Genomic DNA, 22,229 nt, shown 5'->3' with positions numbered 1-22,229 from the left:
TCGTTGATTCCACTGACCGCCGCGGCACACCTGCACCAGGGTAAACCTCCGCCTACCCAACTCCTGCTTTACAGGTGAAAATAGAGCAGTATGATGGATTATGTAGAAAAAGTAGAATTGGGCTGAAAGATCTATCGCTTTATCACCTACTCAGGTTGCAAATCGTGTTTTTAAAAAGTAACTAAGTAACTAAGTAATTAATTACTTTTGAAAATAAGTAATCAGTAAAGTAACGGGATTACTTTTTTGGGGAAGTAATCAGTAATTAGTTACTTATTACTTTTTTCAAGTAACTTGACCAACATTAGTATCAAGAAAAACATACAAATACGATTTCACCGACCAACACTAGGACGTTTAATCAAGTCAATCTTTGCCAGACAATTCACCTGAAAACGCACAAGAACGAGTCATGTCCAGTTCAGTGAGTCCAGCTGTCCTTGGAGAAACACGCCTAAGAACCCGAACTTATAAAAGAACATAAAGTGGTGACTTAGAAAAAGAATCGCCCCTGTGCACCTGAGAATGAAACTCTCTTTTTGGCGTCTTAGATACCAACTGTTTGCAAGGACTTGGGAACAAATGTTCGATCTTGAATTTGCATCTAAAGACAGAAAACTGAGAAATAGTAAGTTAAAAAAAAGACAACACTGCACCATCAGCACCAAGCAGCTTCCCTTCTCAGACTCCATCACATTTTACAGAATGAATCAGCTTCTAACACCCACCTTTTCAGCAGGCAGCATTACTCACTTCCTCTACCTTCACACTCCCATCTGATGCGGCATGTAAACCTTATATCACCAAGTGCAATGCCAGGCGTCAGATGCAGCGGTATAAAGCAGGCAACCTGTACGGGAAATCTTAATACTCGACCTTAAAAAGACTTTTGATAATTCGATGCTCCGGCCTTGTGGGAAGAGTTTGAAGAAAGCCCTTTCCTGTGCCAGCATGATTGTGTCCTCGTGTACAAAGCAAGGTCCATAAAAGCGTGGGTGGATGAGTTTGGTGTGGAAGAACTTGACTGGCCCACAAAGAGCCCCGACCTCAACCTCATTGAACACCTCTGGGATGAACTAGAATGGAGATTGTGAGCCAGGCCCTGTTATCCAATATCAGTGTCTGACCTGATTCTGGATGAATGGTAAACTCCCCACAGACGTACTCCAAAATCTTGTAGAAAGCCTTCCCAGAAGAGTGGAAGCTATTTTAACTGCAAATGGGAAAGGAACCTGTATAAATGCCAATGAATTTAGAACAGGATGTCATAAAAGGACTGATAGGTGTAATGTGCAGGGGGCCACATGCTGCTGTCTATATAGTGGTACCTTAACTTATCAAACTATAACATCCAGTGCTTTTAATAAAGCACAAGTTTATAGGCCAAGTTTATACTGTTAACATTCTGTCACACCAACTTTTTGAATCACTGATTACAAAATGAAGTGGCTTTCGATTTCAAGAATGATCATCAAGATCTACACCACCAATTCTGGTACATAGAAAACATAAACGACTGAAGTTTTTACTAAACAGTTTTCAGAAAAGGATTAGGTAATTTGAATTTGATGGCAGCAATGTCCCAAAAAAGTTGGATAGGGACATGTTTACCACTGTCCCCAGAAATGTTTTCCACATTTTAATGAGCTGAGTCATTTCCTGATCATCTTCACATATGGCTTATTCTTTGCATGACGAAGCTTTAACCTGCACTTGTGGATAGCACAGTGAACCGTGACAGAATCATGACTGCTTTTACTTCAGTGCCGCCGGGCCTGCAGGGCATTCACTGGTTTTTGGCCCCAAGCCTTGCACACAGAGATTTCCCCAGAGTCTCTGAATCCATAAATATTGTGTACTGTACTGCAGATAATGACATATTGAAATGGTTCAAGATTTTATGCTGACAAACTTCATTCTGCTGTGGTTCCACAAAATGTAGATGCACTTTTTGGAATATTGGTGAACCTCTGCCTCCAAGGTGCTCTTTTCATACTAATCATATTACTGACCTGTTTCTCTAACCGTTTCCTTTTAGTATCCCTTAGTTGCCCAGGTTTTTATTGCCCCCATCCCAATTTAAAGATGAGTTGCTGTCTACTAGAAAATGAGCTAGTATTTTTTAGTATGTTCAGTTCACATTTTACACGGCGTTCTAACGTTTTTGTAAGTGGGGCTGTACCTTCTGCACAGAGCATTTGTTTGGAGACACTATTCGGCTAATGCTTTGCAAAAAAACCAAAAAGCCCTTTATGAGATGATAAATGAGAACACCCAGAGCTCAAATTAAATACAGCAGTAATGATTTCCTGCTACACCGGATCTCTCCTTTCAAACAGGGGAGGGGGAAACCTCAATGGATGCATTTGACGGAGCAATCACTCAGGGTGTTTATGACAGGTGGAGGTGTCTGTGTGGAGGAAGGACTGCAGACAGATTTTTTTCCTTGTATAGGAGACTTAACAAACAGATGGAATCTGCAGTTTAACAGGAACATACACGGTTTATGTTTGAAATGTAACAAATGTGTGGTTTCATGCTGTTAAATCAAACTTCAACATGTCAAATCTTCAAAGCTTCTCTGCTTCAAAACAGAAATATGACACAAATATTGTCCCACAATCATTGTATTTATTAAAAATAATAAAGCTCCTTCTTCCCCAACACATAAAAGCAGAGCTTATCTGTAACTCTTATGAAAGGGAGAGCCAAATAATCAGCTATAATCTCAGAGTTATAAATCTTAATCTTCTCAAATGAAATTGCTCTTCAATTCATTTTCAGTCCTGCTTGATGAAAGCATCGAACCGGTGCCAACTGACAAAGCACAAAATTATGTAACGCGCAAAACTGTAAATCCTCCCGGCGCTGCAGTACCAGGCAGGGACGGGAGGAGCCTGGTGCTCCTGCTGGATTACCCGAGCCTTAGGAATGACACCAGAGTGAGGTGGATTATAAACTCTGTTCCAGAGAAATCCCTCTCACTCCAAGCTTTAGGTTCTTGGTTTGGTAGCAAAAGTAAGGTACCCCGTGTGGCCGGGCATTTCTCTGGGCAGCGTGGTGGTCTTCAGTGAGATGGAGGCGTGGTTCGGAGGAGCAGCGGGAGTCGCCTCCTCTGTGGTTTCGGGATCAGGGCCGAAATCTGGCAGCGGTAGAGAGACCGTTCGGACATCGTACTCTCTCAGCAGCACCTCCGTGGTGCTGATGTCTTCGAAGCCCTGATCCTGCAACGCCTCGCATGTTTTCTGAACTTGCTCTATGCATGGAGAGAAGGAGCACAGCCGACCACCTGCAGGAGACGCAGAACAGAAAACAAACCACAAGTAAACACGAAGCTCCCAAAAAAGTATCAAGACCATGTGTGACCACAATCGTTTAAGCGCCCTTTGTTGTCAACTTATGCCAGTATTGGTCAGCTCATGTTATTTAGAGAGGTAATGCAACATAATCGCTGCTTTGAAAATAATCATGACATCACTTCCTGTCGAGCTTCTAAAACACTACTTTCAGTAACCAACTGCAGTCTCCTGTGCAGCTGAACAAGTGCGTCTGCTACCGTAACTTGTTTTTCCCGATATATATAAAACTCAAAGCTCTCTTCTACGGTCCTGTCAGAATTCCTGCTCTTGAAAGATATCCAGTGTTCATGACCATTAAATTGAGCCCGAAAACCTTATTTTGTCAATGTCACGGCCAAACAAGGTTTGTATTTGTCTTTAAAAAGACAAAAACCAATATTTCAAAGCAGGGTGTGAGTTCTAGTTTTTGGCACGTGTAATCAGCTCTAACGTTATCATCAGGACAGCGGAAAGCATTCTTGTTACCGTCACCAGATTCAGGTTTGCGTCTCAAAAAGTGTTGCAGTAACAGGAATGAGCTGTCGTCGCCTCAGTGTCCTGGTACAAAGTCTGTTTTTTTATCCATATTTTCAATAGTCTGAAGTAAGATCTTTGACCTGTTACTGTGCAAACTGAACAATAATTACCGTCAGACTGCCAGGTTGTATTGACTCCCAACCCTTCTGTTTAATGTCAGTACGAGACATCTCTGCACATCTTAATCTGTTTAATCTGAGTTTATCTGCTAATCATTACACAGTATCATCTTTAGAGTTATTTTCATCACTCTTTCTCAAAGCATCCAAGTATAGAAAGTGTTCCACGTTTATAGTCTGAAAACAATTCTCCTCAAAAACATCCCTGAATGAAGATTCATAACATAAACCAGATTTGTAGACCTGATATGGACCGAGAAGACATTGAAGTATCACCCCTGGGATCCCTACGATACTACACCTTCTATTAATAATTTGTTTCTTTCCAAACACCCTGTAGCACTTTCCAGGCATATTTCCTTCCTAACAAAGCAGTCCTGTGACCTGCTGAGTCCAGACTGCAGCTTGCGGCTCATCAGGGGATAAGCCGGTGCTTTAATGAACACAGATCACCTACTGGCCACGGCCTTTCGTCTCCAAATGAATCCTTGCTGTGATCGCAGCGTGAGGCTGGAGCGACCAGCCAAGAAAACTCTCACTGGCTGTCCTGAAGCCCAAAGAATGTGACTCTGAGCGATGCAGCTGCATTGGTCAGGGGTTAGGGTTAACAAATTTAAACATCTTAGAGTGAAAATCTTAAGTGCCTTAATAGGGGTTTAATATGGAGAATATAAACTTTTCTAAAACCAACACCAACTAATGTTTCAAAATATGAATATGGTGACACCAAGACAAGCAAGTGAAACACACTCAGTCTAAATCTGTGGATTCTCTGTTTGGATGTCTCTGATTGAGCTGCTTATGTAATCAGAAGGCTGCAGTGTGGCTCTCTGTCATCTGTAACCTGTCGTTGTTCAGTCACATTCTACTCATAGACCTGCTCTTGCACCACATTATACAGCATTTATTGTAGCACAGAAAGAACAGGCAGGTCCACCACCACATACACTACTAGCAGAGTACCTGCTCTGGTTACAAACCTAAAGTCTGACCTGATGGTTGCACTGAATGCAGATGTCACAACAAAAAAAGAGCAAAAGAGTAAGATGTTTACATTTTCCTCTTTGATTACTGGCTTGTTATTTCATGCTACAGATACAGGAGTGACCCTACGCTGTGTCCCTAAATATAACTTGTAGCCCAGAAGATTACAACCGTCCTCTGCAGCTCTTACTTGCCACTGTTGCTGGTTTTTAAAAATCACTTAACACCCAGAAGTGGAAAAAATACTGCATTTTGACTCAAGGGGCACGGCTGACAATAAAAGGATCACATCTGCAGTCCATTGAGTCTGTAAACACTGAAGGAGACGGCGGGATTATTGAGATACTGGTCGTTCCTTTGGCCAACAGAACCAGCGGTCTCCCTCGAGACAGCATTAAACACATTCAACACATTCAACAGCGGTCTCCTGGAAACCACGGTGAATACACAGGGAGGGGCTGGGTTGATGATTATACAAGAGTGTTTCAAATGGTTATTAGGGGCCCCGAATATCAGCTGCACAAATGGCTTTAATATATGCACGAAACTCTGATTCCTAGTTGTAAAGTTTAAGGTTCTTGAGTGTCTGAGACCATGGGACATGTTTGCTTTATACTTGCATAATACCACTCATAAGTCTGCGAGGGGGGGCTCTGATAGGATTCAGGATCCTTCTCAGGGAACAGCCGAACACAGGGCCGGGCTGCTTGCCAAAACATTAGGAGAATTACAACTTTGAGAGAGAAAAAGAAATATTTCCCTGCCCCTTGTCTCACACTCTGTCCACTAAAGAAAACGCGCTCTCAGCTATTTTATTCCTCCAGTCTCTGCAGTTCTCAGGCAGGTTCTGAAGATGGAGAATTTCTTTTCAACAGAATAAGATGTATGAGTTTTTAATCATGACAGAAGCTGTAGATGATAATCCCATCAGAACCCTGGTGTTTTAATTGATTATGATATGGCCTCAGCAGAAAGCACGTCTCTTTCACTTCATGTGGGAGCCTGAGAGTGTGTAAACCCCACTCCTGGGGACTGCATCCCTATCACCAAGCACACAACACCCCATTCTACTTCTATCTTTGTTAGTTTGTTTACTATTACATCTTTTTGTGTTTAGCTGGAACATATTGGGGCATTGATGTTCTGGGGAAAACCAAGTTTGAACAGTGGGCAGTAAACCAAACCTTTCCTCGTGGAGCCTCATCTAGCAGCTCTCTGCCTGCAGCATAACCCTGTATGGTCATGGGACTGCTTCTGCAACAAGGCTGTACTCTATTTATCTGTATCTTTGTGTGTGTGTGTGTGCGCGCGCATGCACGTATATGCATGCAAGGGCCAACAGCTCATGGATGGAATATGTAGCTGTGGCACCATAAAAGGGAGTCAAAGAGGTGGTGGGAGAGTTTCAGGGCAGCATCCTCGTCCCCTCTGCATTCCTGCTCATACTCGGCTTACTTTGTAAAATCATTCATGAACTCTGGCTTTAAGATTCATAAAATACTAATCTTCTGCATATGAACTCTGACTTGGATTGAGATGTTAAATTAAATGTGACTGTGAAAGAAAACTTCAGTGCTTGTAGTGGCAGAATAAACATTGACACCAACTCCAGTTTGTGTTTTCAATGCACAGATGAAATTTAAACCCAGGATGTAGCAGCTAAGCTAAGCAAGTGTTCACCTACACAAGTGTATTCCAGTATTTTGGCCAAGGTGACTTTCTCAGGGCAATCTGGGCTTGTGCACACTGAGCTTCTCTCCTGCAGTCCCTGTTGTGGGCAACTATATAGAGCTCAGCAGATTCTCATTACAGAGGACAGAGCCATGGTTTTTGGCTTAAAGTGTTTTACAGTAAACAAAATATGAACTCTCATGTCCACAAAAGCAGATCTTTGTTTATATAATTTCTGTGGCAGTATTTGTGCACATTAACAATAAAGCAAAGAATATACTTTCTCACTGTGTTACTCATCTAGTGTTGGGCTGTGCTAATGGATTATTTTGAGAGTGGCCGGTGACCATGATGGAAAGTTTTTCCTGTTCGGACCAGGGCCGACCCATCAGATGTAACGGATTCTGTGTTGACCTGCCGCATCCTGACGTGAACCTCTACAAATGTAACCATCAGGTCGTGATGCTGATCACAATAGCTGTGACTCTGCATGGAAGCAAAAGGCCATGCAAACCAAAATAACCACGACAGACTGAACTAAACAAGCATCTTTCTTCTTCTTCTGAAATAAAAGGTAATCTATTGTGGGGTTTAACTGCATCTTCACCTGGAGGGCGGTAGAGTTCTACAGTAACAGTATAGCCTACTGTCATTTCCTCATTTTCAGAGCCAATTCATGCATGAACCCCACTGATTCTGAAACAGATAAATAGGACACATGGTAGGAATGTGGCCAATGTGTTCTCAGATTAATGTGAAACTTCTCAAATAACCCCCACCCCTTTAAAAATAAATAAATTAAATAGTCATTGGGCTAAAGGTGCAGATCTTGTGAGCTCTACACAGCTCATGCAGTCTGAATTTATCGCTAACCACTGGTCACCCCAGTGAACTGCCAACATGCCCAGGCATGCTGCAGATCCTGGTTGTCAACGACGCCTACGTGCTTTGTAGCTCACTAGCAGAGTTTGGATTGTGCTCCTGTTACTATGAAATACCACAGGGGCAAGGTTAATGAGAGCCGAAGAGCAGGATCGATGGTTGTTCTGGGAGTGCAGAGTGTGGCGACACGGCCGGGGGGAGATAAACTCATGGACTGGTATTTTAAAATGTGCCCGTTCACAGTCATGTTCCTGAAACACCAGGACGAGTCACGCCAAAGTCATCATCAGGTGGTGCTGATTATTTGTCTGACAACACACACTAAGTACACGTACACACAAAGCAAAGTACTTAACTATCAGGATCCAGATTCTCTTTCCTAATTTCTGCATATAGTTAGATCGCAGTCAGACTTAGTGGAAGAATATTTCTTACACATTTATGTGAAGAACAGGTAAACATGAGCTGCAGCACAGCTCGCAGTTTGGAGGAATCTGTATCTCCAGCTGGAATTGATCCCAAAACCTTTTACTTTTCCACCTGTAATCTTTCTGTGTGCTATCTGGGAAGACCTCTGTCTCCTGCTGATGCCGGGTTACAGAAACACAACAGGTCAAAAATAGAGCATGAGCCTACAGTCAGCCATGATGCAAACCATCATTGCTCGACCTTGCAATTTGTAGACTGAGCTAGCTGAAACACCCTGACTTGATAGTCATCTTGCTACACGCTCATTAGAGCTCTCCCCCTCCCTCACATGCACACTCACTCTTACCGTGCTTCTTCATAGCAACTTTGGCGTGTCCCACTGCATCCCAGGGGCTGGGGATGTCAAGGAAGACTGCATCTGCCACCCCTGTCACTCCAAAGCCATCCTTGCACACATCCTGGTTCCTGACGGTGACCAGATGATCCACGCGATGCTCCTTAAACTCCTCGGCCACCTTCTCTGCACGCTGCTGGTGGAACTCCACTGTGTGGAGGTGACCTGTTGGGGCAATGGTGCGCAGGATGGCGTGGGAGAGGGAACCACTACCTGTACCTAGAAAACCATATACAACAAGGGTCACGTAGTGAAACACAGAACATCTGAGAAGAACGCTTTAGTCTACACGAAATGGCCATTTCAAAATAAAAGTCAGCAAGCACAAACTAAATAACCAAGAAAGATTCAGACTTAAGGTATTATCAAACCTCATCTCTGTGTGTGGACAAAGCACTGCTAAAGAACTGGTCTTGGACAACACTTCACATTATGTTGCATGTATAGCAATCTCACTGACTTCCCTTAAATGACCAGTCTAGATACAGATACAAATTTTCGGGTTAAGTATTCTACGGAACAACGCAATCTCACAAAACCTCAAAATGAGGTGCTGTTGTATTTTAGAATGGACAGTAAACGCTGTCCTCTATCCTCAGTCAGTAGAACCAGATCACAGATCCGACTACAACACGCACCCATATTTTCACACTGCTCTGCTGTCTACTCTGGACGATAAGTGGACGCTACATTTCCGAGCAGGCCTTTTTCACCCTGAAGCAGCCCCGTGCTGTGCCCTAAACAAAGCCCACTAATTTACAGCTTGTGAACAAATGACACAAGTGATTGTGATTTTACAGGGAAAGTTGGGGGGGTGGAAGGGAGGACACCACTCTTCATGTGACTTGTTCGGGCAAGGAGTGTCGGGAACACAGCCAGAGGCCAGCAGATCCCATCCTCCACCCCTCATCCTTCTTCTCTCGACATTACATCACCACGGCCTTTGTTATTGTGGTGACAAAGAAGGCAGTGTTTAATACACGGCAGCGCTTTGACTTGCTCAAAGCTCAAACTGCTGGATTGGATGGTCTCTGCCTGCAAACACAGAACATTGAAAAACTGGAATGGCTGCAGCAGGAAACACTGGACCACATTAGAAGCTGGGGATACTTTAATAACGAGCCCTGTACAGGGCTGGCAGAGCACGTCGTTTAGAAATGTTTTTGACTTGCATTGCCTCATTTACAGAAAATGAAAACTTAGTCATTGTTTCTGTAGAAAGACTGAACTGGAAATTCTGAGTCACTGCACTGATGCCGATTTCTGTCTCTGTAAATGACCAAAGACCAATATTACCGTTTTGCTGACACTGTGTTGATTCCATTATTGTAACCATTTTGTACATTTGCAACTTCAGTGAAGGTTTCGGAGACATTAAATATTTAAGTGATATTTAAATTAAGGTTAGACTTTGGTCAAAGGGGGGAAAAAAAGCACACACTGATATAATGACTACAGTATCAAGAACATTACTGATGGAAACCTTGCAGATGCTAAAACAATGAGAAATCTGGGTGGTCATATGATGCACCGCACTGTAACACTGCAGAGAATTTTGGTAAGACACTTGTTTATAAACCAGAGTTTACAGTGGAGGCTCAGACAGTACCTAAATGCTACTTGCATACTGACCATCAGCCAGTGACTAAAAGTCTCTGGACCTCAGGCGTCATGCCAGGATAGTGACATGCTCAGTTTCCATTATAGTTACCCTGATTAAAAGGGAAGAATGATCGCAAAGTCTAGCATACACACATACTAACGGGAACTTTCGAAATTTTAAATTAAACCCAGAAAATGAGTTTTTAATTACAAACTGGCATTACCGTTCATCATCAGTGCAGCGTCTGAGTGCAAAGTCTGGAAAATCTGGAAAAGGACCACAATTGATAACAAGTGTCTCTCTAAATGGAGACAAATTAAAACGCTGAGAATGAGAGAGTGCTGGTACTGCAGAGATGAGAACTGCTCCACTTAACATCCGAGTGCACTTATTTCTCACTTTGGGACTTAATACGATAGTGACTATGGAATACTGGTTTCAGTATGAGCCAAAAACTGAAAAAGGGAAACTCGATTATGATGTGATACCACACTAAAACAGGACAAACATCTAAAAACAGGACATATAGAAGCAGCTGGTTTTACACAGAACAGCAGAAAAAAAATAGGTATCATTGAAATGATGATGATCAAATTTTAGCAACAACAAGACGAAAAAAAAGGTGTAAGCAGTGCGACGCATTTACAGGAGACATATGCTGTGAAAACTGTGAGATACCCTTCCAATGTGAGGCTTTCACGCCCATTCTGAGTAATGACGTTACAACAAAGAGTCATGTTCTGACTAAGTGTTGGGACACGAACAGTTGACCTTTACTATAAGTCGAGAAAGTGCATTTCAATGATTTCAAAAAGCCTCCTTCACATTTCTAATTTGCACACAGTCTTACGCTGATTTTAGTGGTTACAATGTTTATTGTTGCATTTCAGGTTTATCATGCTAAACCTGCTCTTTAGTACTAAGGGTGTAGTGTTTGAAACTGACATTCCTCCCAAAACCCCCAAAAGGAAATTCATCAGACTTCCTTTTCTGAATGTTTTTTCAAAGTTTTAGACAAGTTGAGTTCTTTCCCTGCGGTTCATGAGCAGCACTGCTAACGAGACAAAAAGGATCATGGGTATTCTGTGATGTATTAAAAATAAATCAAACTAAAAACACTAGATACTAATAGCAATTAATATTAAATTAGTATTCACAACCTTTGCTCAGTGCAGCAGCAATAACAACCACAAGTCTTTTTGAGTATGACGCAAAACTTTTGGCAAACTTTCTTTTTAGGTTTCCTCCATTCTTCTTAAACATCATCAGGTTGGAAGGGGGCTGTCGGTGCACAGCCATTTTCAGAACTCTCCAGAGATGTTCAATCAGGTTCAAGCCTCGCTACTGGCAGCGTCACTCAAGGACGTTCAAAGAGTGGTCCCAAAGCCACTCCTTTCTAATCTTGGCTGATTGCTTAGGGTCATTTTCCTGTTGGAAGATAAACCTTCAGCCCAGTTCAGAGTCCAGCGCACTCTGGGGCAGCTCATCTGGAGCAAAGATGTCTCTGTACAAAACAGCATGATGGTTCCACCACCGTGCTTCACTACAGGGATGATATTGGCCAGGTGATGAGCATGACCCTTTTTTTTCCCTTTGCATTCAGACCAAAGAGTTTTATTTTTGTTTTAGACAGACCAGAGTTTTTCTTTTTCATGGTCTCAGAGTCCTGCAGGTGCCTTTGGCAAACTCTTTGTGGGCTGTCATGTGCCTTTTACTGAGGAGTTGCTTTCATCTAACCCTTCTACCATACAGGCCTGATTGGTTATCCTTCTGCTCTCCACAGAGTAACACTGGAGCTCTGTCAATGTAGCCATTGGGTTCTTGGTCTTCTCACTTACTAAGGCTGCTCTACCACGATTGCTCAGATTGGCCAGGTGGCCAGCTGTAGGAGGGGTCCTAATGGTTCGAAACGTCTTCCATTTACTAATGATGGAGGCCAATGTGCTGCCTTTCTTTTTCCTTAGATCTATCCCTTGATACAATCCTGTCTCTGAGGTTTACAGAGAATTCCTTGGATTTCACGGCTTGGTTTGTGCTTAAATTTTATTTATACAATACCAACTCACAACAACAGATCCCTCATGGCAATTTATATGGTAAGGTAAAAACCCTACAATAATACAGACAAAACAAAAAACCCTCCAATGCAGATTTATCGATTTTTGTTTTTCATTTTTAATAAATGTCACTTTGTCAATATGGGGTATTTGTTTGAGGAGGAGTTTTGAAGGTAAAATGAAATTAATCTATTTGGATTAAGGCTGACAAATTGTGGGACAAGTAAAACGCTGTAAATACTTTCCAGATGCTCTGTACTGCATCAAACATGTAGCTCTTGTCCTCGTTAGGACGTGGGAGACTGTCACATGGTGCGTGTCGCTTTTAAATTTTCGGAATCTAAAACCTTAGTGTTTTAGATTCAGACATGTTTTACAACGCAACATGTAAGAATCAACCACATCCATCTTTTCTCCACTGGGGAAAACAAACAAAAAATACCTACATGACTGTACATGCTACCAACTGAGAGCTTTGCTTCAATGCATGAGTTTAAGAAATGAATCATATCAATGTTTCTAATCTCCTCCCACAACAAGGCGTCAAGTCAGCTGGTAGCCACTGTACAAGAGGAAGTAGTGATAAAGCCAGAGTGGGGGAGGGGGCCGAGAATGGGAATACAACTGACCTGAACTGAAGGTCATTCGTGCTTACTGTTCCTCATCTTGTTCCTACATCGAGTACAACATGGTTACTGGCCAGATGAAATGCAAAACCCTGACAGAGGTCACATAATTTAACTTCCCAGCAACTTAGAAAGTGAAAGCAACAGCAAAATGTCATCTGATCATTAACTTGTGATGTGTGAATGACCCTCAAATCCAAATGTTTTAGTTAAGCTGCTTGAGAGCCAGCTGTAAGAGGATGTTGTGGCTAATGTTGAGAGTGATCATTACAAAGGAGTAAAGTTTAAAAATGGCCAGCTTCCATTGGTCCCTTTGAGTTGTCTTATACAAGATATAAGCGCACAAATGTAGCTTAAAACTGAATCAGACTTTCAAGTAGCTAAAGAGAACCCAGTTATACAACGGAAAGGTATTTATTGTACTTTCAGATTTAATTATTGAGGTAAATGATCTGATAATACACATCTGTAACGAAGATAATATAAACATCAACGATTAGCAGTAAACTGAAGAGTAAAATCAGAGCTGGATATTTTCAGTGAAAGGGATAAGCGAATGCCCTGTTTTATGTAAAGAAAATGTATCTTTTAAAGACTTATCCTCAAAAAATATTTTTGATGACGCATTTCTGAGGTCCTCTGGAAAAATGCTGTTTATGCAGCCTGGAAAAATCATCTAGAAATACTTTCCACTCCACAGTCAGACACACTGTTACCAACCAACAAAAGCACTGTATAAGCAAGGTGTCAGATCCACTCTGGGATTTCTCAAATGTTAACTTCTAAACAACAAATGTTGTTCTGCTAAAGAATGGGCAAAGATGAATAAATATTGTGCTTTGCAAAGGCCAAGTTGAGTCTTGGGATTAATCCAACAGAAATGGTTTGGAAGGACATGAAGGGAGCAACCACCAGCATCCCACAGTTTAGTGTATTCTGGGCGCTACAACTGAGCATCGGGCTAAAATTTCAGGCTAACGTCAAGGTGCAGAGCTAACTGGCACTTATTGCTAACATTTAGGGCCAGAAAGTGGCATGTAAGTGCAATCCCCAAACAGCCCTCATAGGTGTGGTTAGATTTATGGGTGATTTACAGAGGTTTAGCTGTTTTCTAAAGACATGGGCAGTCGATTAATTTCAATATCAAGAGCAAAAAATAAGACATGCTTTTTTTTTTTTAACTGAAAATAAATTGCATGTTGCAAACATTTATTTGAAGCGCTTGACTTAAATATTCTGGAACCTATATTTTGCACCTTGAGAAAGGAAATTTAACAAAAAGAATGCATATGCAACAGGGTTTCCACGTCTTACACACGATCATGTCACTGTGCTCTCTTTATAAATACTAAAAAAAAGGAGTAAAGGCTTCGGCTCACACTTGCCCAAGCGCTAAATGTTATCCTGACTTGATGTTCCACCTTCTGACATGTACGGTGTTACCCTTAGCAAATATTTGACAACTTCATGTGCACTGGACCTGATTGATGATGCCTGATAAAGCTGTGAAGAAAATGAAGCCAGCAGGAAATCATTACCTACAAACCTTGGAGACCAACTTGCCTTCAAGGTGACTCCTCTACAGGAATAAATGCTCCCTCAGCAGGTTTAGCATGTCAGCACAAGAACAGCAAAATTATCACATCCAATCTCTGCTTGTTTACACAGCTCACTGGCAAAAAGTCTCCACAGCACATACTCGCTGTTGTTGTTGACTGTAAGGCTGAAATTCGTGAGTCACCACTGAAATGCTGATTTGTACCTCATTGACAAAAATGACGCTCAAGCGCCCCAAATAAAAAACTATAATCATTCAGGAGTTTACTTAACCATGTGTTTTATCTGCTATTCTAACTTTATTTGTTTAATAATTAAAGGGAAGACTTTTGTTGTATTCTATCTTGGCATGATGAAGCACTGCACCACACGCACACATCTTCTCCTACCCTCCTTTCTGCTTTCAGACTAAGATAAAGTGCAATCCATAGCCAAACACAATAACACACTCTGGGTGATTGCAATTAGACAAATGGAAATGATGGCCAAGCAGTGATTGGAGGAATCCCCGCGGACAAAAAAAATGGGAATGACACTAAAACTGCAGGTTACATAATGTCTGAATGTTCAGAGACACATCTGTAACAATCCCATAATGTTCAATATGAACAGCTGAGTTTCATTACGTGACAACATCTGGCTAGAACTCGAAGGTGTAAACAGGGTGATTCAAATGAGGCGATACTTAAAAGCTGCAACAGAAAAGATATGAGGGCAAACTAAATTAAAAAATGCAGGACGGAACAAATCAAACTTTGCCACTTTAAGAGTAAAAAAACATTTGTTATAAATCCTCAGGTGAGACATTCTAAAAAGAGGATTTACAGCTTACCTGAACAATGTAACATTTTAATATTTAAGAGTTTCTTGGAGCTTAATTTAACATTTTCTAGTGACTTCCACAACAAGCAAAGCTGCACAGGTCACTTACTTTAAAAAAAATAAAAATTCAACTGATGAATGTTGGATCTTACTAATGGATGACATCTCTACATCCATTTCATGAATGTCTGACAGAAGACACATGCGTTACCCCACTCCAGCTACAGGTTGGATAATAAGCATGTGTTTGACAAGTCAACCTTGTAAACATGTAAAACCTGTCTGTACAGCAAACTACCGCGAGGATTCAGTCGTCTGTTTGCTAAATACTAGGAAGAATATATTAGTACCCAAGTCATCTGATTGCCTAACATGAGGTGTGGTAAGATTAGATGCTACTACACTAACAGGAGAGACATGCAGAGCTCAAAGAGGGACTACTAAAGTTCTCAATAAATCTGTTTACAAATAAACAAAACAAACAAACAAAAAAGAATCAATGCTAAATCTGTCAGCAAAACTAGGGAATCGTGTTACTAAAAAACCCACACAGAACAAGTGGAGCTTCAAAGAACAGCTGATTAGTCCCTTGTGAATGCAGAATAATATTTTGGAGTGACATGCACGTCCCAAATCATAGGTTAAGGGTTGAACATAGGTTGACTTGCTAACAAAATCATGACAGAAAACAGCTGAATATTTGATGACAGAGACTGGTGCAGCATCAGCAGCATCCACCTTTAAGACTTGACTTTATGCTCAAGCAGGAGCACTGATACCTTTTTAGTCAGCAGTGACCCTATAAAAAGTCACACAGACCCTAAAGAGGGATGATGGTCATAATCTACCCAATATAACTGAGCTGACAGCTGCAGTGAACAGACCTGTGAGTGAGCTTCAGCTTGATAATCGCTTGCTAATTCAAATAGACCAGTTTGTCCCAGCATCAATAAAACACCCAGTGTACATAAAGTTTGTTTTAAAACAGATTAAAATAGCAATCCAATAACATAGTGCACTGAAACCTTTCACATCAATTGAGATCACATTTCTTTAGGATTTTCTATGTATTTGGAATATATTGTTAAAGCAAACACACACACTGATAACCCTTCCTTTCTAGAACGGTTTCCATCCACGAGACATCACCATGATGCCACCCTCACCTGACTCGCACACGATGGAGCCTGGCTTCAGCTCCAGCATCATGGTAATGAAGGCGATGTCTGTGGTGTAGAGGATTTGTGTGCGGTGCGGCAGGGCAACTGTCCACAGCTCCGGCGTTGGGTGAAGCACATGGAACCATCCTTTGCTGCAGGTCACCTTTGACCCGTAACGCTGACCAATCAGGTCTGTGGAGTGGCGAATGACTCCATAGCGTGTCTGCGTTTGGGCACCCTGCTGCACCTTGACAGGCATCACATTGTTGTGGCTCAGGTAAATGATGGCAACATCCCCATCTTGAATGAAGTCCGAGTACTCCACAAAACTCATCGTAAGCACGGCCACTCTGGAAAAAGAAGACGGGCCTACTTAAAGGGCATTTTTTCTTTTTACTATTTTAATTACACTGATGTAGTTGGTTGATCACTAATTTGACATATTTCACTCAACTTACAACTTTAAAATCAGGATAAGCCAGGGGTGGGCAATTCCAGGCCACGAGGGCCGGTGTCCTGCAGGTTTTAGATCTCACCTTGGGTCAACACACCTGAATCACATGATTAGTTTGTTACCAGGCCTCTGGAGAACTTCAGGACATGTTAGGGAGCTAATTTAGCCATTTAAATCTGCTGTGTTGGTTCAAGGAAACATCTAAAACCTGCAGGGACACCGGCCCTCGAGGCCTGGAGTTGCCCACCACTGGGATAAGCCATCACTGTGAAGGGATTTTTTTTTATAACAATTTGTTTTTACCTACAATCTACAGTTCAATTTAGTTTGCAAGCATCTCATGAGGGGAAAGGATGTATAAACTAATATGTTTTACCAAATCTTAATATCTTCCCATTTTGACATTGTAGATTCTGGTTGATCGTTTTGCAAACAATATCTTTTTAACTTTGTTTTCAATTATATTTTCATTTTTGCACATTACAAACAAGCGGAAAAGGTAGTCTGCTGCTGATGCGAGGCTCCTTGTTGCTTTGGTAACAACTGTGCCACTGTCACACGTTAATTGACGGAGCTGCTCGTGAATTGTCACGCGCACTGAACGTTGCTTATTAAATCCAGTATCGTTCAACCTCAGGACCAACGACTGTTTTAGTTTATCTGAACGGCGGATCTACTTTAACCAGCTTCTCCTTCAAGTGAAAAAAGGACAAATTTATATCGGAGAAACATGGAGAAGATGTCAGTGAGATGACTTTACAGTTATATTTCTATTTGTTTGTTAGTTTTAAAGACAACTTTTTTTTCTCTGGTATTGAAGTCAAGCAAACTGTGATGGCTTTGCCTATTAGGGGCAGTAGATCGTGTTATATTACCTCTTCGCTTAATTTAATTTCTGTTTATAGTAAAATAAGGAAAAACAAGTCAATGGAGAATACGTTTTGTGTAAATGATGCTAACGTTAGTTACCTGAGCAAACTAACGTTCATGTTTGGGTCGCATTTACTGTAAAATGTTTTTGCGTGTTTGACTGTTTTTGTGTTTAAAGTGGCAAAAATTGTAACTCCACAAAACCGGCAAAAGGCCACAGTGCAAAACGTCTGAAAACATAAGTCAGCTTACGAAGTTTTCGTTTCAACGTTTACATGCTAACGTTAGCGATGCTAGCACCTGTTAGAACACCGGCTAACGGCTATTAGCGAGAAAAAAAAGCAGCCGTTGGAAGCTCTCCACCTACCTCCTTCAGAAGTAGTGTTCTTTGACTGCTGGACAAAACAAGCAAAAAAATAGACTTAAGAGGACCAATTCTGCTCTTAATGCGGCTCTATGTTCAGCAGTTACATCCATTCATTCCTCACTCACACATGTGGCGTTGTTTTCAGAGGAAGTTGAATCGATGAAACCGGAAGATAACCCGGTGTACAAAGCAGCAACAATCAGTAAAAACCTCTTTTGCCGAACACCTGCAGATTCATATGTTTATTTTGTGCAGTTGGTTTGCGAATTTGCAAATTTCGCCTTTGGCAAATATTTTTCTATACCATCTGTACGATTATTTCCTGAACATTAAATAGGATAATTGTAAAAAAAAAAAAAAAAATACAAAAACAGTTATCACCAGTAAGTTAAACTAGTGGATGTAAGATTGTAGTTTTACCGTAGTAGGAGAAAAAAGAAATATATGCTACTATGTATTCATTTGCACTTTAAGTTGCATTCTGTTTTTTAAAGGTGCTGATAATTTGTCTAAAACTAGAAACCAGAAAGCTGAACGTGTAATAAGTAATTTAATGCACTGCTGCAAAAATGCAATAAAGACCACAAAAAACAGAAACAGGAGTGAAATACCAGCGAACAAAAGGAATCCTAGCTGGAGCAATATCAGCGCGTCCAATTGAATGAATGGACTACAAATACTGACCAATGGGAGCGGAGGATCGTCTGCTATAAATCACCATCTCAAGTCTTTAGTCCGGTTGGAGAGCTGCTGGGACGCTGCTGGTGGCTTGTGAGCTCCTCGGTCAGGAAAAATAGGGATCTTTGTATCAAGCCCTGGTGGCAGTAGTAATAGTAATAATCCGCAAATTCGACAACAGGTAAGATTTTCGCTCAGTTTAATTTAGAATTAGGTCGCACCGGCAAAATCTCTTTAGCTTTTACGATGAAATTAAAGGCGCTTTTTACTACAGGAACTAATGTAACATTTGAGTATTTAATGTGATTTAAAAAAAAGGAAATACGATCAATTATGCTTAAGAAAACTGATGTGGTGCATGTTTTCACCTCTAAACGCGCTGCACAGCGGGAGAATCGTTTATCTGCTACCCCCCCCCCCCCCCCCCCCGAACGAACACCCATTTGATGTGCATGTCAGCTGTAGACTCAGTCCTGACTCTATCGGTATTTTGCGGTTTGTTCGGGGTTTTTTTTTCACCGTCTCTCCCTTCCGTCCTCCGACCAGGGATCAGCCATGCCGTTCGGTAACACGCACAACCAGACGAAGATGAACTACTCCTCCGAGCAGGAGTACCCGGACCTCAGCAAACACAACAATCATATGGCCAAGGTTCTGACTCCTGCTATGTATGAGCGACTGAGGAGCAAACAAACACCCAGTGGATTTACTCTCGATGATGTCATTCAGACTGGGTTGATAACCCAACTATTTTAAAAAAAAAAAAAAAAAAAAAAAAATCCCAAGCAGCTTTTCAGCCAAACCACCATCTGTTCCGTCTGATCCACTGCCTGTAATGGTCTCAGCGGTGCTTTGTGTCTCTGTTTGTGTGAGGGGGAGGCTTTTTGCACTGTGACCTTGTTAAGGGGATAAAGTCAAGCAATTTTTACAAACATATGGAGTACTGATTCTATTCGAACCTGCCACTCTCCTCTAAATGGGTTTCCATTTTCAGGCCAGTATTGCACAACTTAAAAGCAAAGTGTAAAGATTACCAGAGTTACATAATGTATGCAGCTGATAGTCCCTGCTGCTTTCAGTTTATTATGTGCTATATTCTCTACTGTATTGAAGACAACACAAATGAAGTTGATGTTATAACCCTTCGGGTTGGGATGACCTGGTAGCTGTAAACTGTATGGCAGGTAACTCTCCTCACCCTGTAGACTGTTTCTGTTTAGCTCTGACAAAATGGTCAAGCTGACCCTGAAGAGGCTGTCAGCTGAGGATGAGTACCCAGATCTCAGTCAGCACAACAACTACATGGCCAAGGTTTTAACCCAGGACATGTACAAGAAACTGAGAGAGAGGGCTACACCCAGCGGCTTCACCATAGATGGTGTCATTCAGACAGGGGTTGACAATCCTGGTACAGTAACAGTCCCAGTCTGAGCCCTGACGACACAGAGCACATTTAATTTGTGAGGATGTTTGTTTGTATATTGCTGTCCGCGGTCTCTTGTGACCCTGTTGGCTTCACGTGCAGGCCACCCCTTCATTATGACTGTGGGCTGTGTTGCTGGGGATGAGGAGACATACGAAGTCTTCAAAGACCTGTTGGACCCTGTGATCGAGGACCGACATGGAGGATACAAACCCACAGACAAGCACAAGACTGACCTCAACTCAGGCAACCTGAAGGTACCGCAGCTCTTCCATCGCTTAACAAAGTCAAATTTAACTCTGGAATCTCAGCCAAGCCTAATGTGACTCTGCTCTCTAAGGGTGGTGATGATCTCGATCCCAACTACGTGCTCAGCTCCAGGGTCCGAACAGGCCGCAGCATCCGCGGCTTCAGTCTGCCACCGCACTGCAGCAGAGGAGAGAGACGTGCTGTGGAAAAGCTTTCCATTGAAGGTAAGGAGGCCTCTGTACTGAAAGAAGATGGTTAGTGACAGTGATTGTACTCTGCTGCAAGTCACTAAGCTGATCTACACAGATGGAGACGGCCTGCCGCCAGATGATTGTTATATAAAAGCAACATAACTCTATGCCCTGAAACCAGTGATTCACGTTGCTCATGCTTGTGGACTCGTTTGTGAGGCAGTAGATGCCCCCTAGTGTTTGTTAAAATGCAGCACAGAAACAAAGGTGGATTAGACTCTTATGACCAATTTATTCTGATGCTAAAAACACTAGTAAATCTTTTTATCTTAATTTGATTTTCCAAAGCTCAGTGTGGAATTGGATCAGTTTTTCAGCATTTTTTTTCCCAAACTGTTCATCACAGACAGGAACTGCAGCCTAAGAGTAATTTGTCATGTCTCAGATCTGTCATAAATCACGGCTCTTGTCCCTGCAGCTCTGGCCTCTCTGTCTGGAGATCTGAAGGGGAAATATTATGCCCTGAAGAACATGACTGACGCAGAGCAGCAGCAGCTCATTGATGACCACTTCCTGTTTGACAAGCCAGTGTCTCCTCTGCTGCTGGCCTCAGGGATGGCCCGCGACTGGCCCGATGCCAGAGGCATCTGGTAATGTCTCGTCTTTAATGCAGTTTGTCTACCAGGAATGTGTAAATCTCTCCACTGGTATTTTGACTTAAAATTGTATTTCCTGTCTACAGGCACAATGATAACAAGACCTTCCTGGTGTGGGTGAATGAAGAAGACCACTTGCGTGTGATCTCGATGCAGAAAGGAGGCAACATGAAGGAAGTATTTACCCGCTTCTGTACCGGGCTCACAAAGGTTGGTAGAAAAGCCTTAAGTTTCTAATCACTGATCTTTAGCAGAGTTTCTGTTCACATTAGCAAGACTCTAAGAGCATATTCTTATCTGTGCAGATTGAGAGCCTGTTCAAGGAGAGGAGCCATGAATTCATGTGGAATGAGCACCTGGGTTACGTCCTCACCTGCCCGTCTAACCTGGGCACTGGCCTGCGTGCAGGTGTACATGTGAAGCTGCCAAACTTGAGCAAAAATACCAAGTTTGAGGAAGTTCTCAAGAAGCTGAGGCTCCAGAAACGTGGAACTGGTGAGCTTTATTATTTTAGTTCCTACTGCTGGAACTGGTTTGAGTGTTCTCCAAATTTAAAACTACATTGAGCACATTTTCATATTTCACAACTAGTTGCATTTTCCTGAGCAGTACATGACAAAGCCTTGTTTAGAAATGCTCCAAATGTCAGTTTCTGTGAGGTGTGTTTGAGTTGCATTTAAAAACCCTTTTGCTTTACCATCAGGTGGAGTGGACACTGCTGCTGTGGGTGGTGTCTTTGACATTTCCAATGCAGACAGGCTGGGCTTCTCTGAGGTGGAGCTGGTGCAGATGGTGGTTGACGGAGTCAAGCTGCTGGTGGACATGGAAAAGAGGCTAGAGAAAGGACAGTCCATCGATGACTTGATGCCTGCCCAGAAGTAAATCCCTCCCAAACTCCCATTCTCCTCCATTCCTCACCCACAGTCTACTCTGGTTGACTCCATCCTTGAATGCACTCTATTACAGCTGGGATTTGTATTTAAGTTGAAACTGTTCCTGTAAGTTCTGACCTCAAATAAACTGTTCTGTTCAAAGCAAAGCCTGCTTGTAATTCATTGCAGTGAAACTGATGAAATATTTGGGATATTTAATACTAGTCCAGGGGCCTGTTCTTCGTACCTCGCTAAGTAAGTTAGCTGGATTAGATTGTTGACGATTTCGC

General features: G+C 42.0%; 2 protein-coding genes across 5 annotated transcripts; one reads left to right on the top strand and one right to left on the bottom strand.

The window, feature by feature from the left end:
* Positions 1–288: 288 nt before the first annotated feature.
* On the bottom strand, positions 289–18,098 carry trmt61a (tRNA methyltransferase 61A). The gene is made up of 4 exons (XM_005944183.2): positions 17,871–18,098; positions 16,186–16,529; positions 8,307–8,573; positions 289–3,289 (listed from the first exon to the last, which is right to left on the bottom strand). Exons 2-4 carry the CDS (start codon positions 16,511–16,513, stop codon positions 2,994–2,996), a joined length of 891 nt encoding a protein of 296 aa, XP_005944245.1. The 5' UTR covers positions 16,514–16,529; positions 17,871–18,098; the 3' UTR covers positions 289–2,993.
* Positions 17,222–22,106, top strand: ckba (creatine kinase, brain a). Of its 4 annotated transcripts, none has more exons than XM_005944185.3 (8): positions 17,222–17,374; positions 19,769–19,956; positions 20,074–20,228; positions 20,312–20,444; positions 20,890–21,061; positions 21,154–21,277; positions 21,373–21,562; positions 21,771–22,106. In XM_005944185.3, the coding sequence occupies exons 1-8, from the start codon at positions 17,364–17,366 to the stop codon at positions 21,947–21,949; spliced, it is 1,152 nt and encodes a 383-aa protein (XP_005944247.1). In that variant the 5' UTR covers positions 17,222–17,363; the 3' UTR covers positions 21,950–22,106. The 4 variants fall into 4 exon arrangements, with proteins under 4 accessions (XP_005944247.1, XP_042068785.1, XP_042068787.1 ...); XM_042212851.1 differs by lacking the exons at positions 17,222–17,374; positions 19,769–19,956 and adding exons at positions 18,573–18,729; positions 19,095–19,292 and having other exon boundaries at positions 20,071–20,228; XM_042212853.1 differs by lacking the exon at positions 17,222–17,374 and adding an exon at positions 19,095–19,267 and having other exon boundaries at positions 19,928–19,956.
* Positions 22,107–22,229: the final 123 nt, after the last annotated feature.

Source organism: Haplochromis burtoni, unplaced genomic scaffold, assembly GCF_018398535.1.
Source record: "Haplochromis burtoni strain Fernald_Lab_line unplaced genomic scaffold, NCSU_Asbu1 Contig_396, whole genome shotgun sequence".
NCBI classification, from domain to species: domain Eukaryota; kingdom Metazoa; phylum Chordata; class Actinopteri; order Cichliformes; family Cichlidae; genus Haplochromis; species Haplochromis burtoni.
The sequence above is the reverse complement of the archived record's forward strand: the minus strand, read 5'-3'. Positions and strand labels throughout refer to the sequence as shown.

Bases quoted from the DNA above. Each gene is read 5' to 3' on its own strand.
- ckba (XM_005944185.3), top strand. The intron at 19,957-20,073 runs GTACAGTAACAG...CTTCACGTGCAG, and splicing joins GACAGGGGTTGACAATCCTG to GCCACCCCTTCATTATGACT. The intron at 21,062-21,153 runs GTAATGTCTCGT...TCCTGTCTACAG, and splicing joins CCCGATGCCAGAGGCATCTG to GCACAATGATAACAAGACCT.
- trmt61a (XM_005944183.2), bottom strand. From the start codon at position 16,513: ATGAGTTTTGTGGAGTACTCGGACTTCATTCAAGATGGGGATGTTGCC. The intron at 8,574-16,185 runs GTGAGGGTGGCA...ATGGTTTTCTAG, and splicing joins CTCCATCGTGTGCGAGTCAG to GTACAGGTAGTGGTTCCCTC. The intron at 3,290-8,306 runs GTAAGAGTGAGT...CGTCTCCTGCAG, and splicing joins AGTTGCTATGAAGAAGCACG to GTGGTCGGCTGTGCTCCTTC.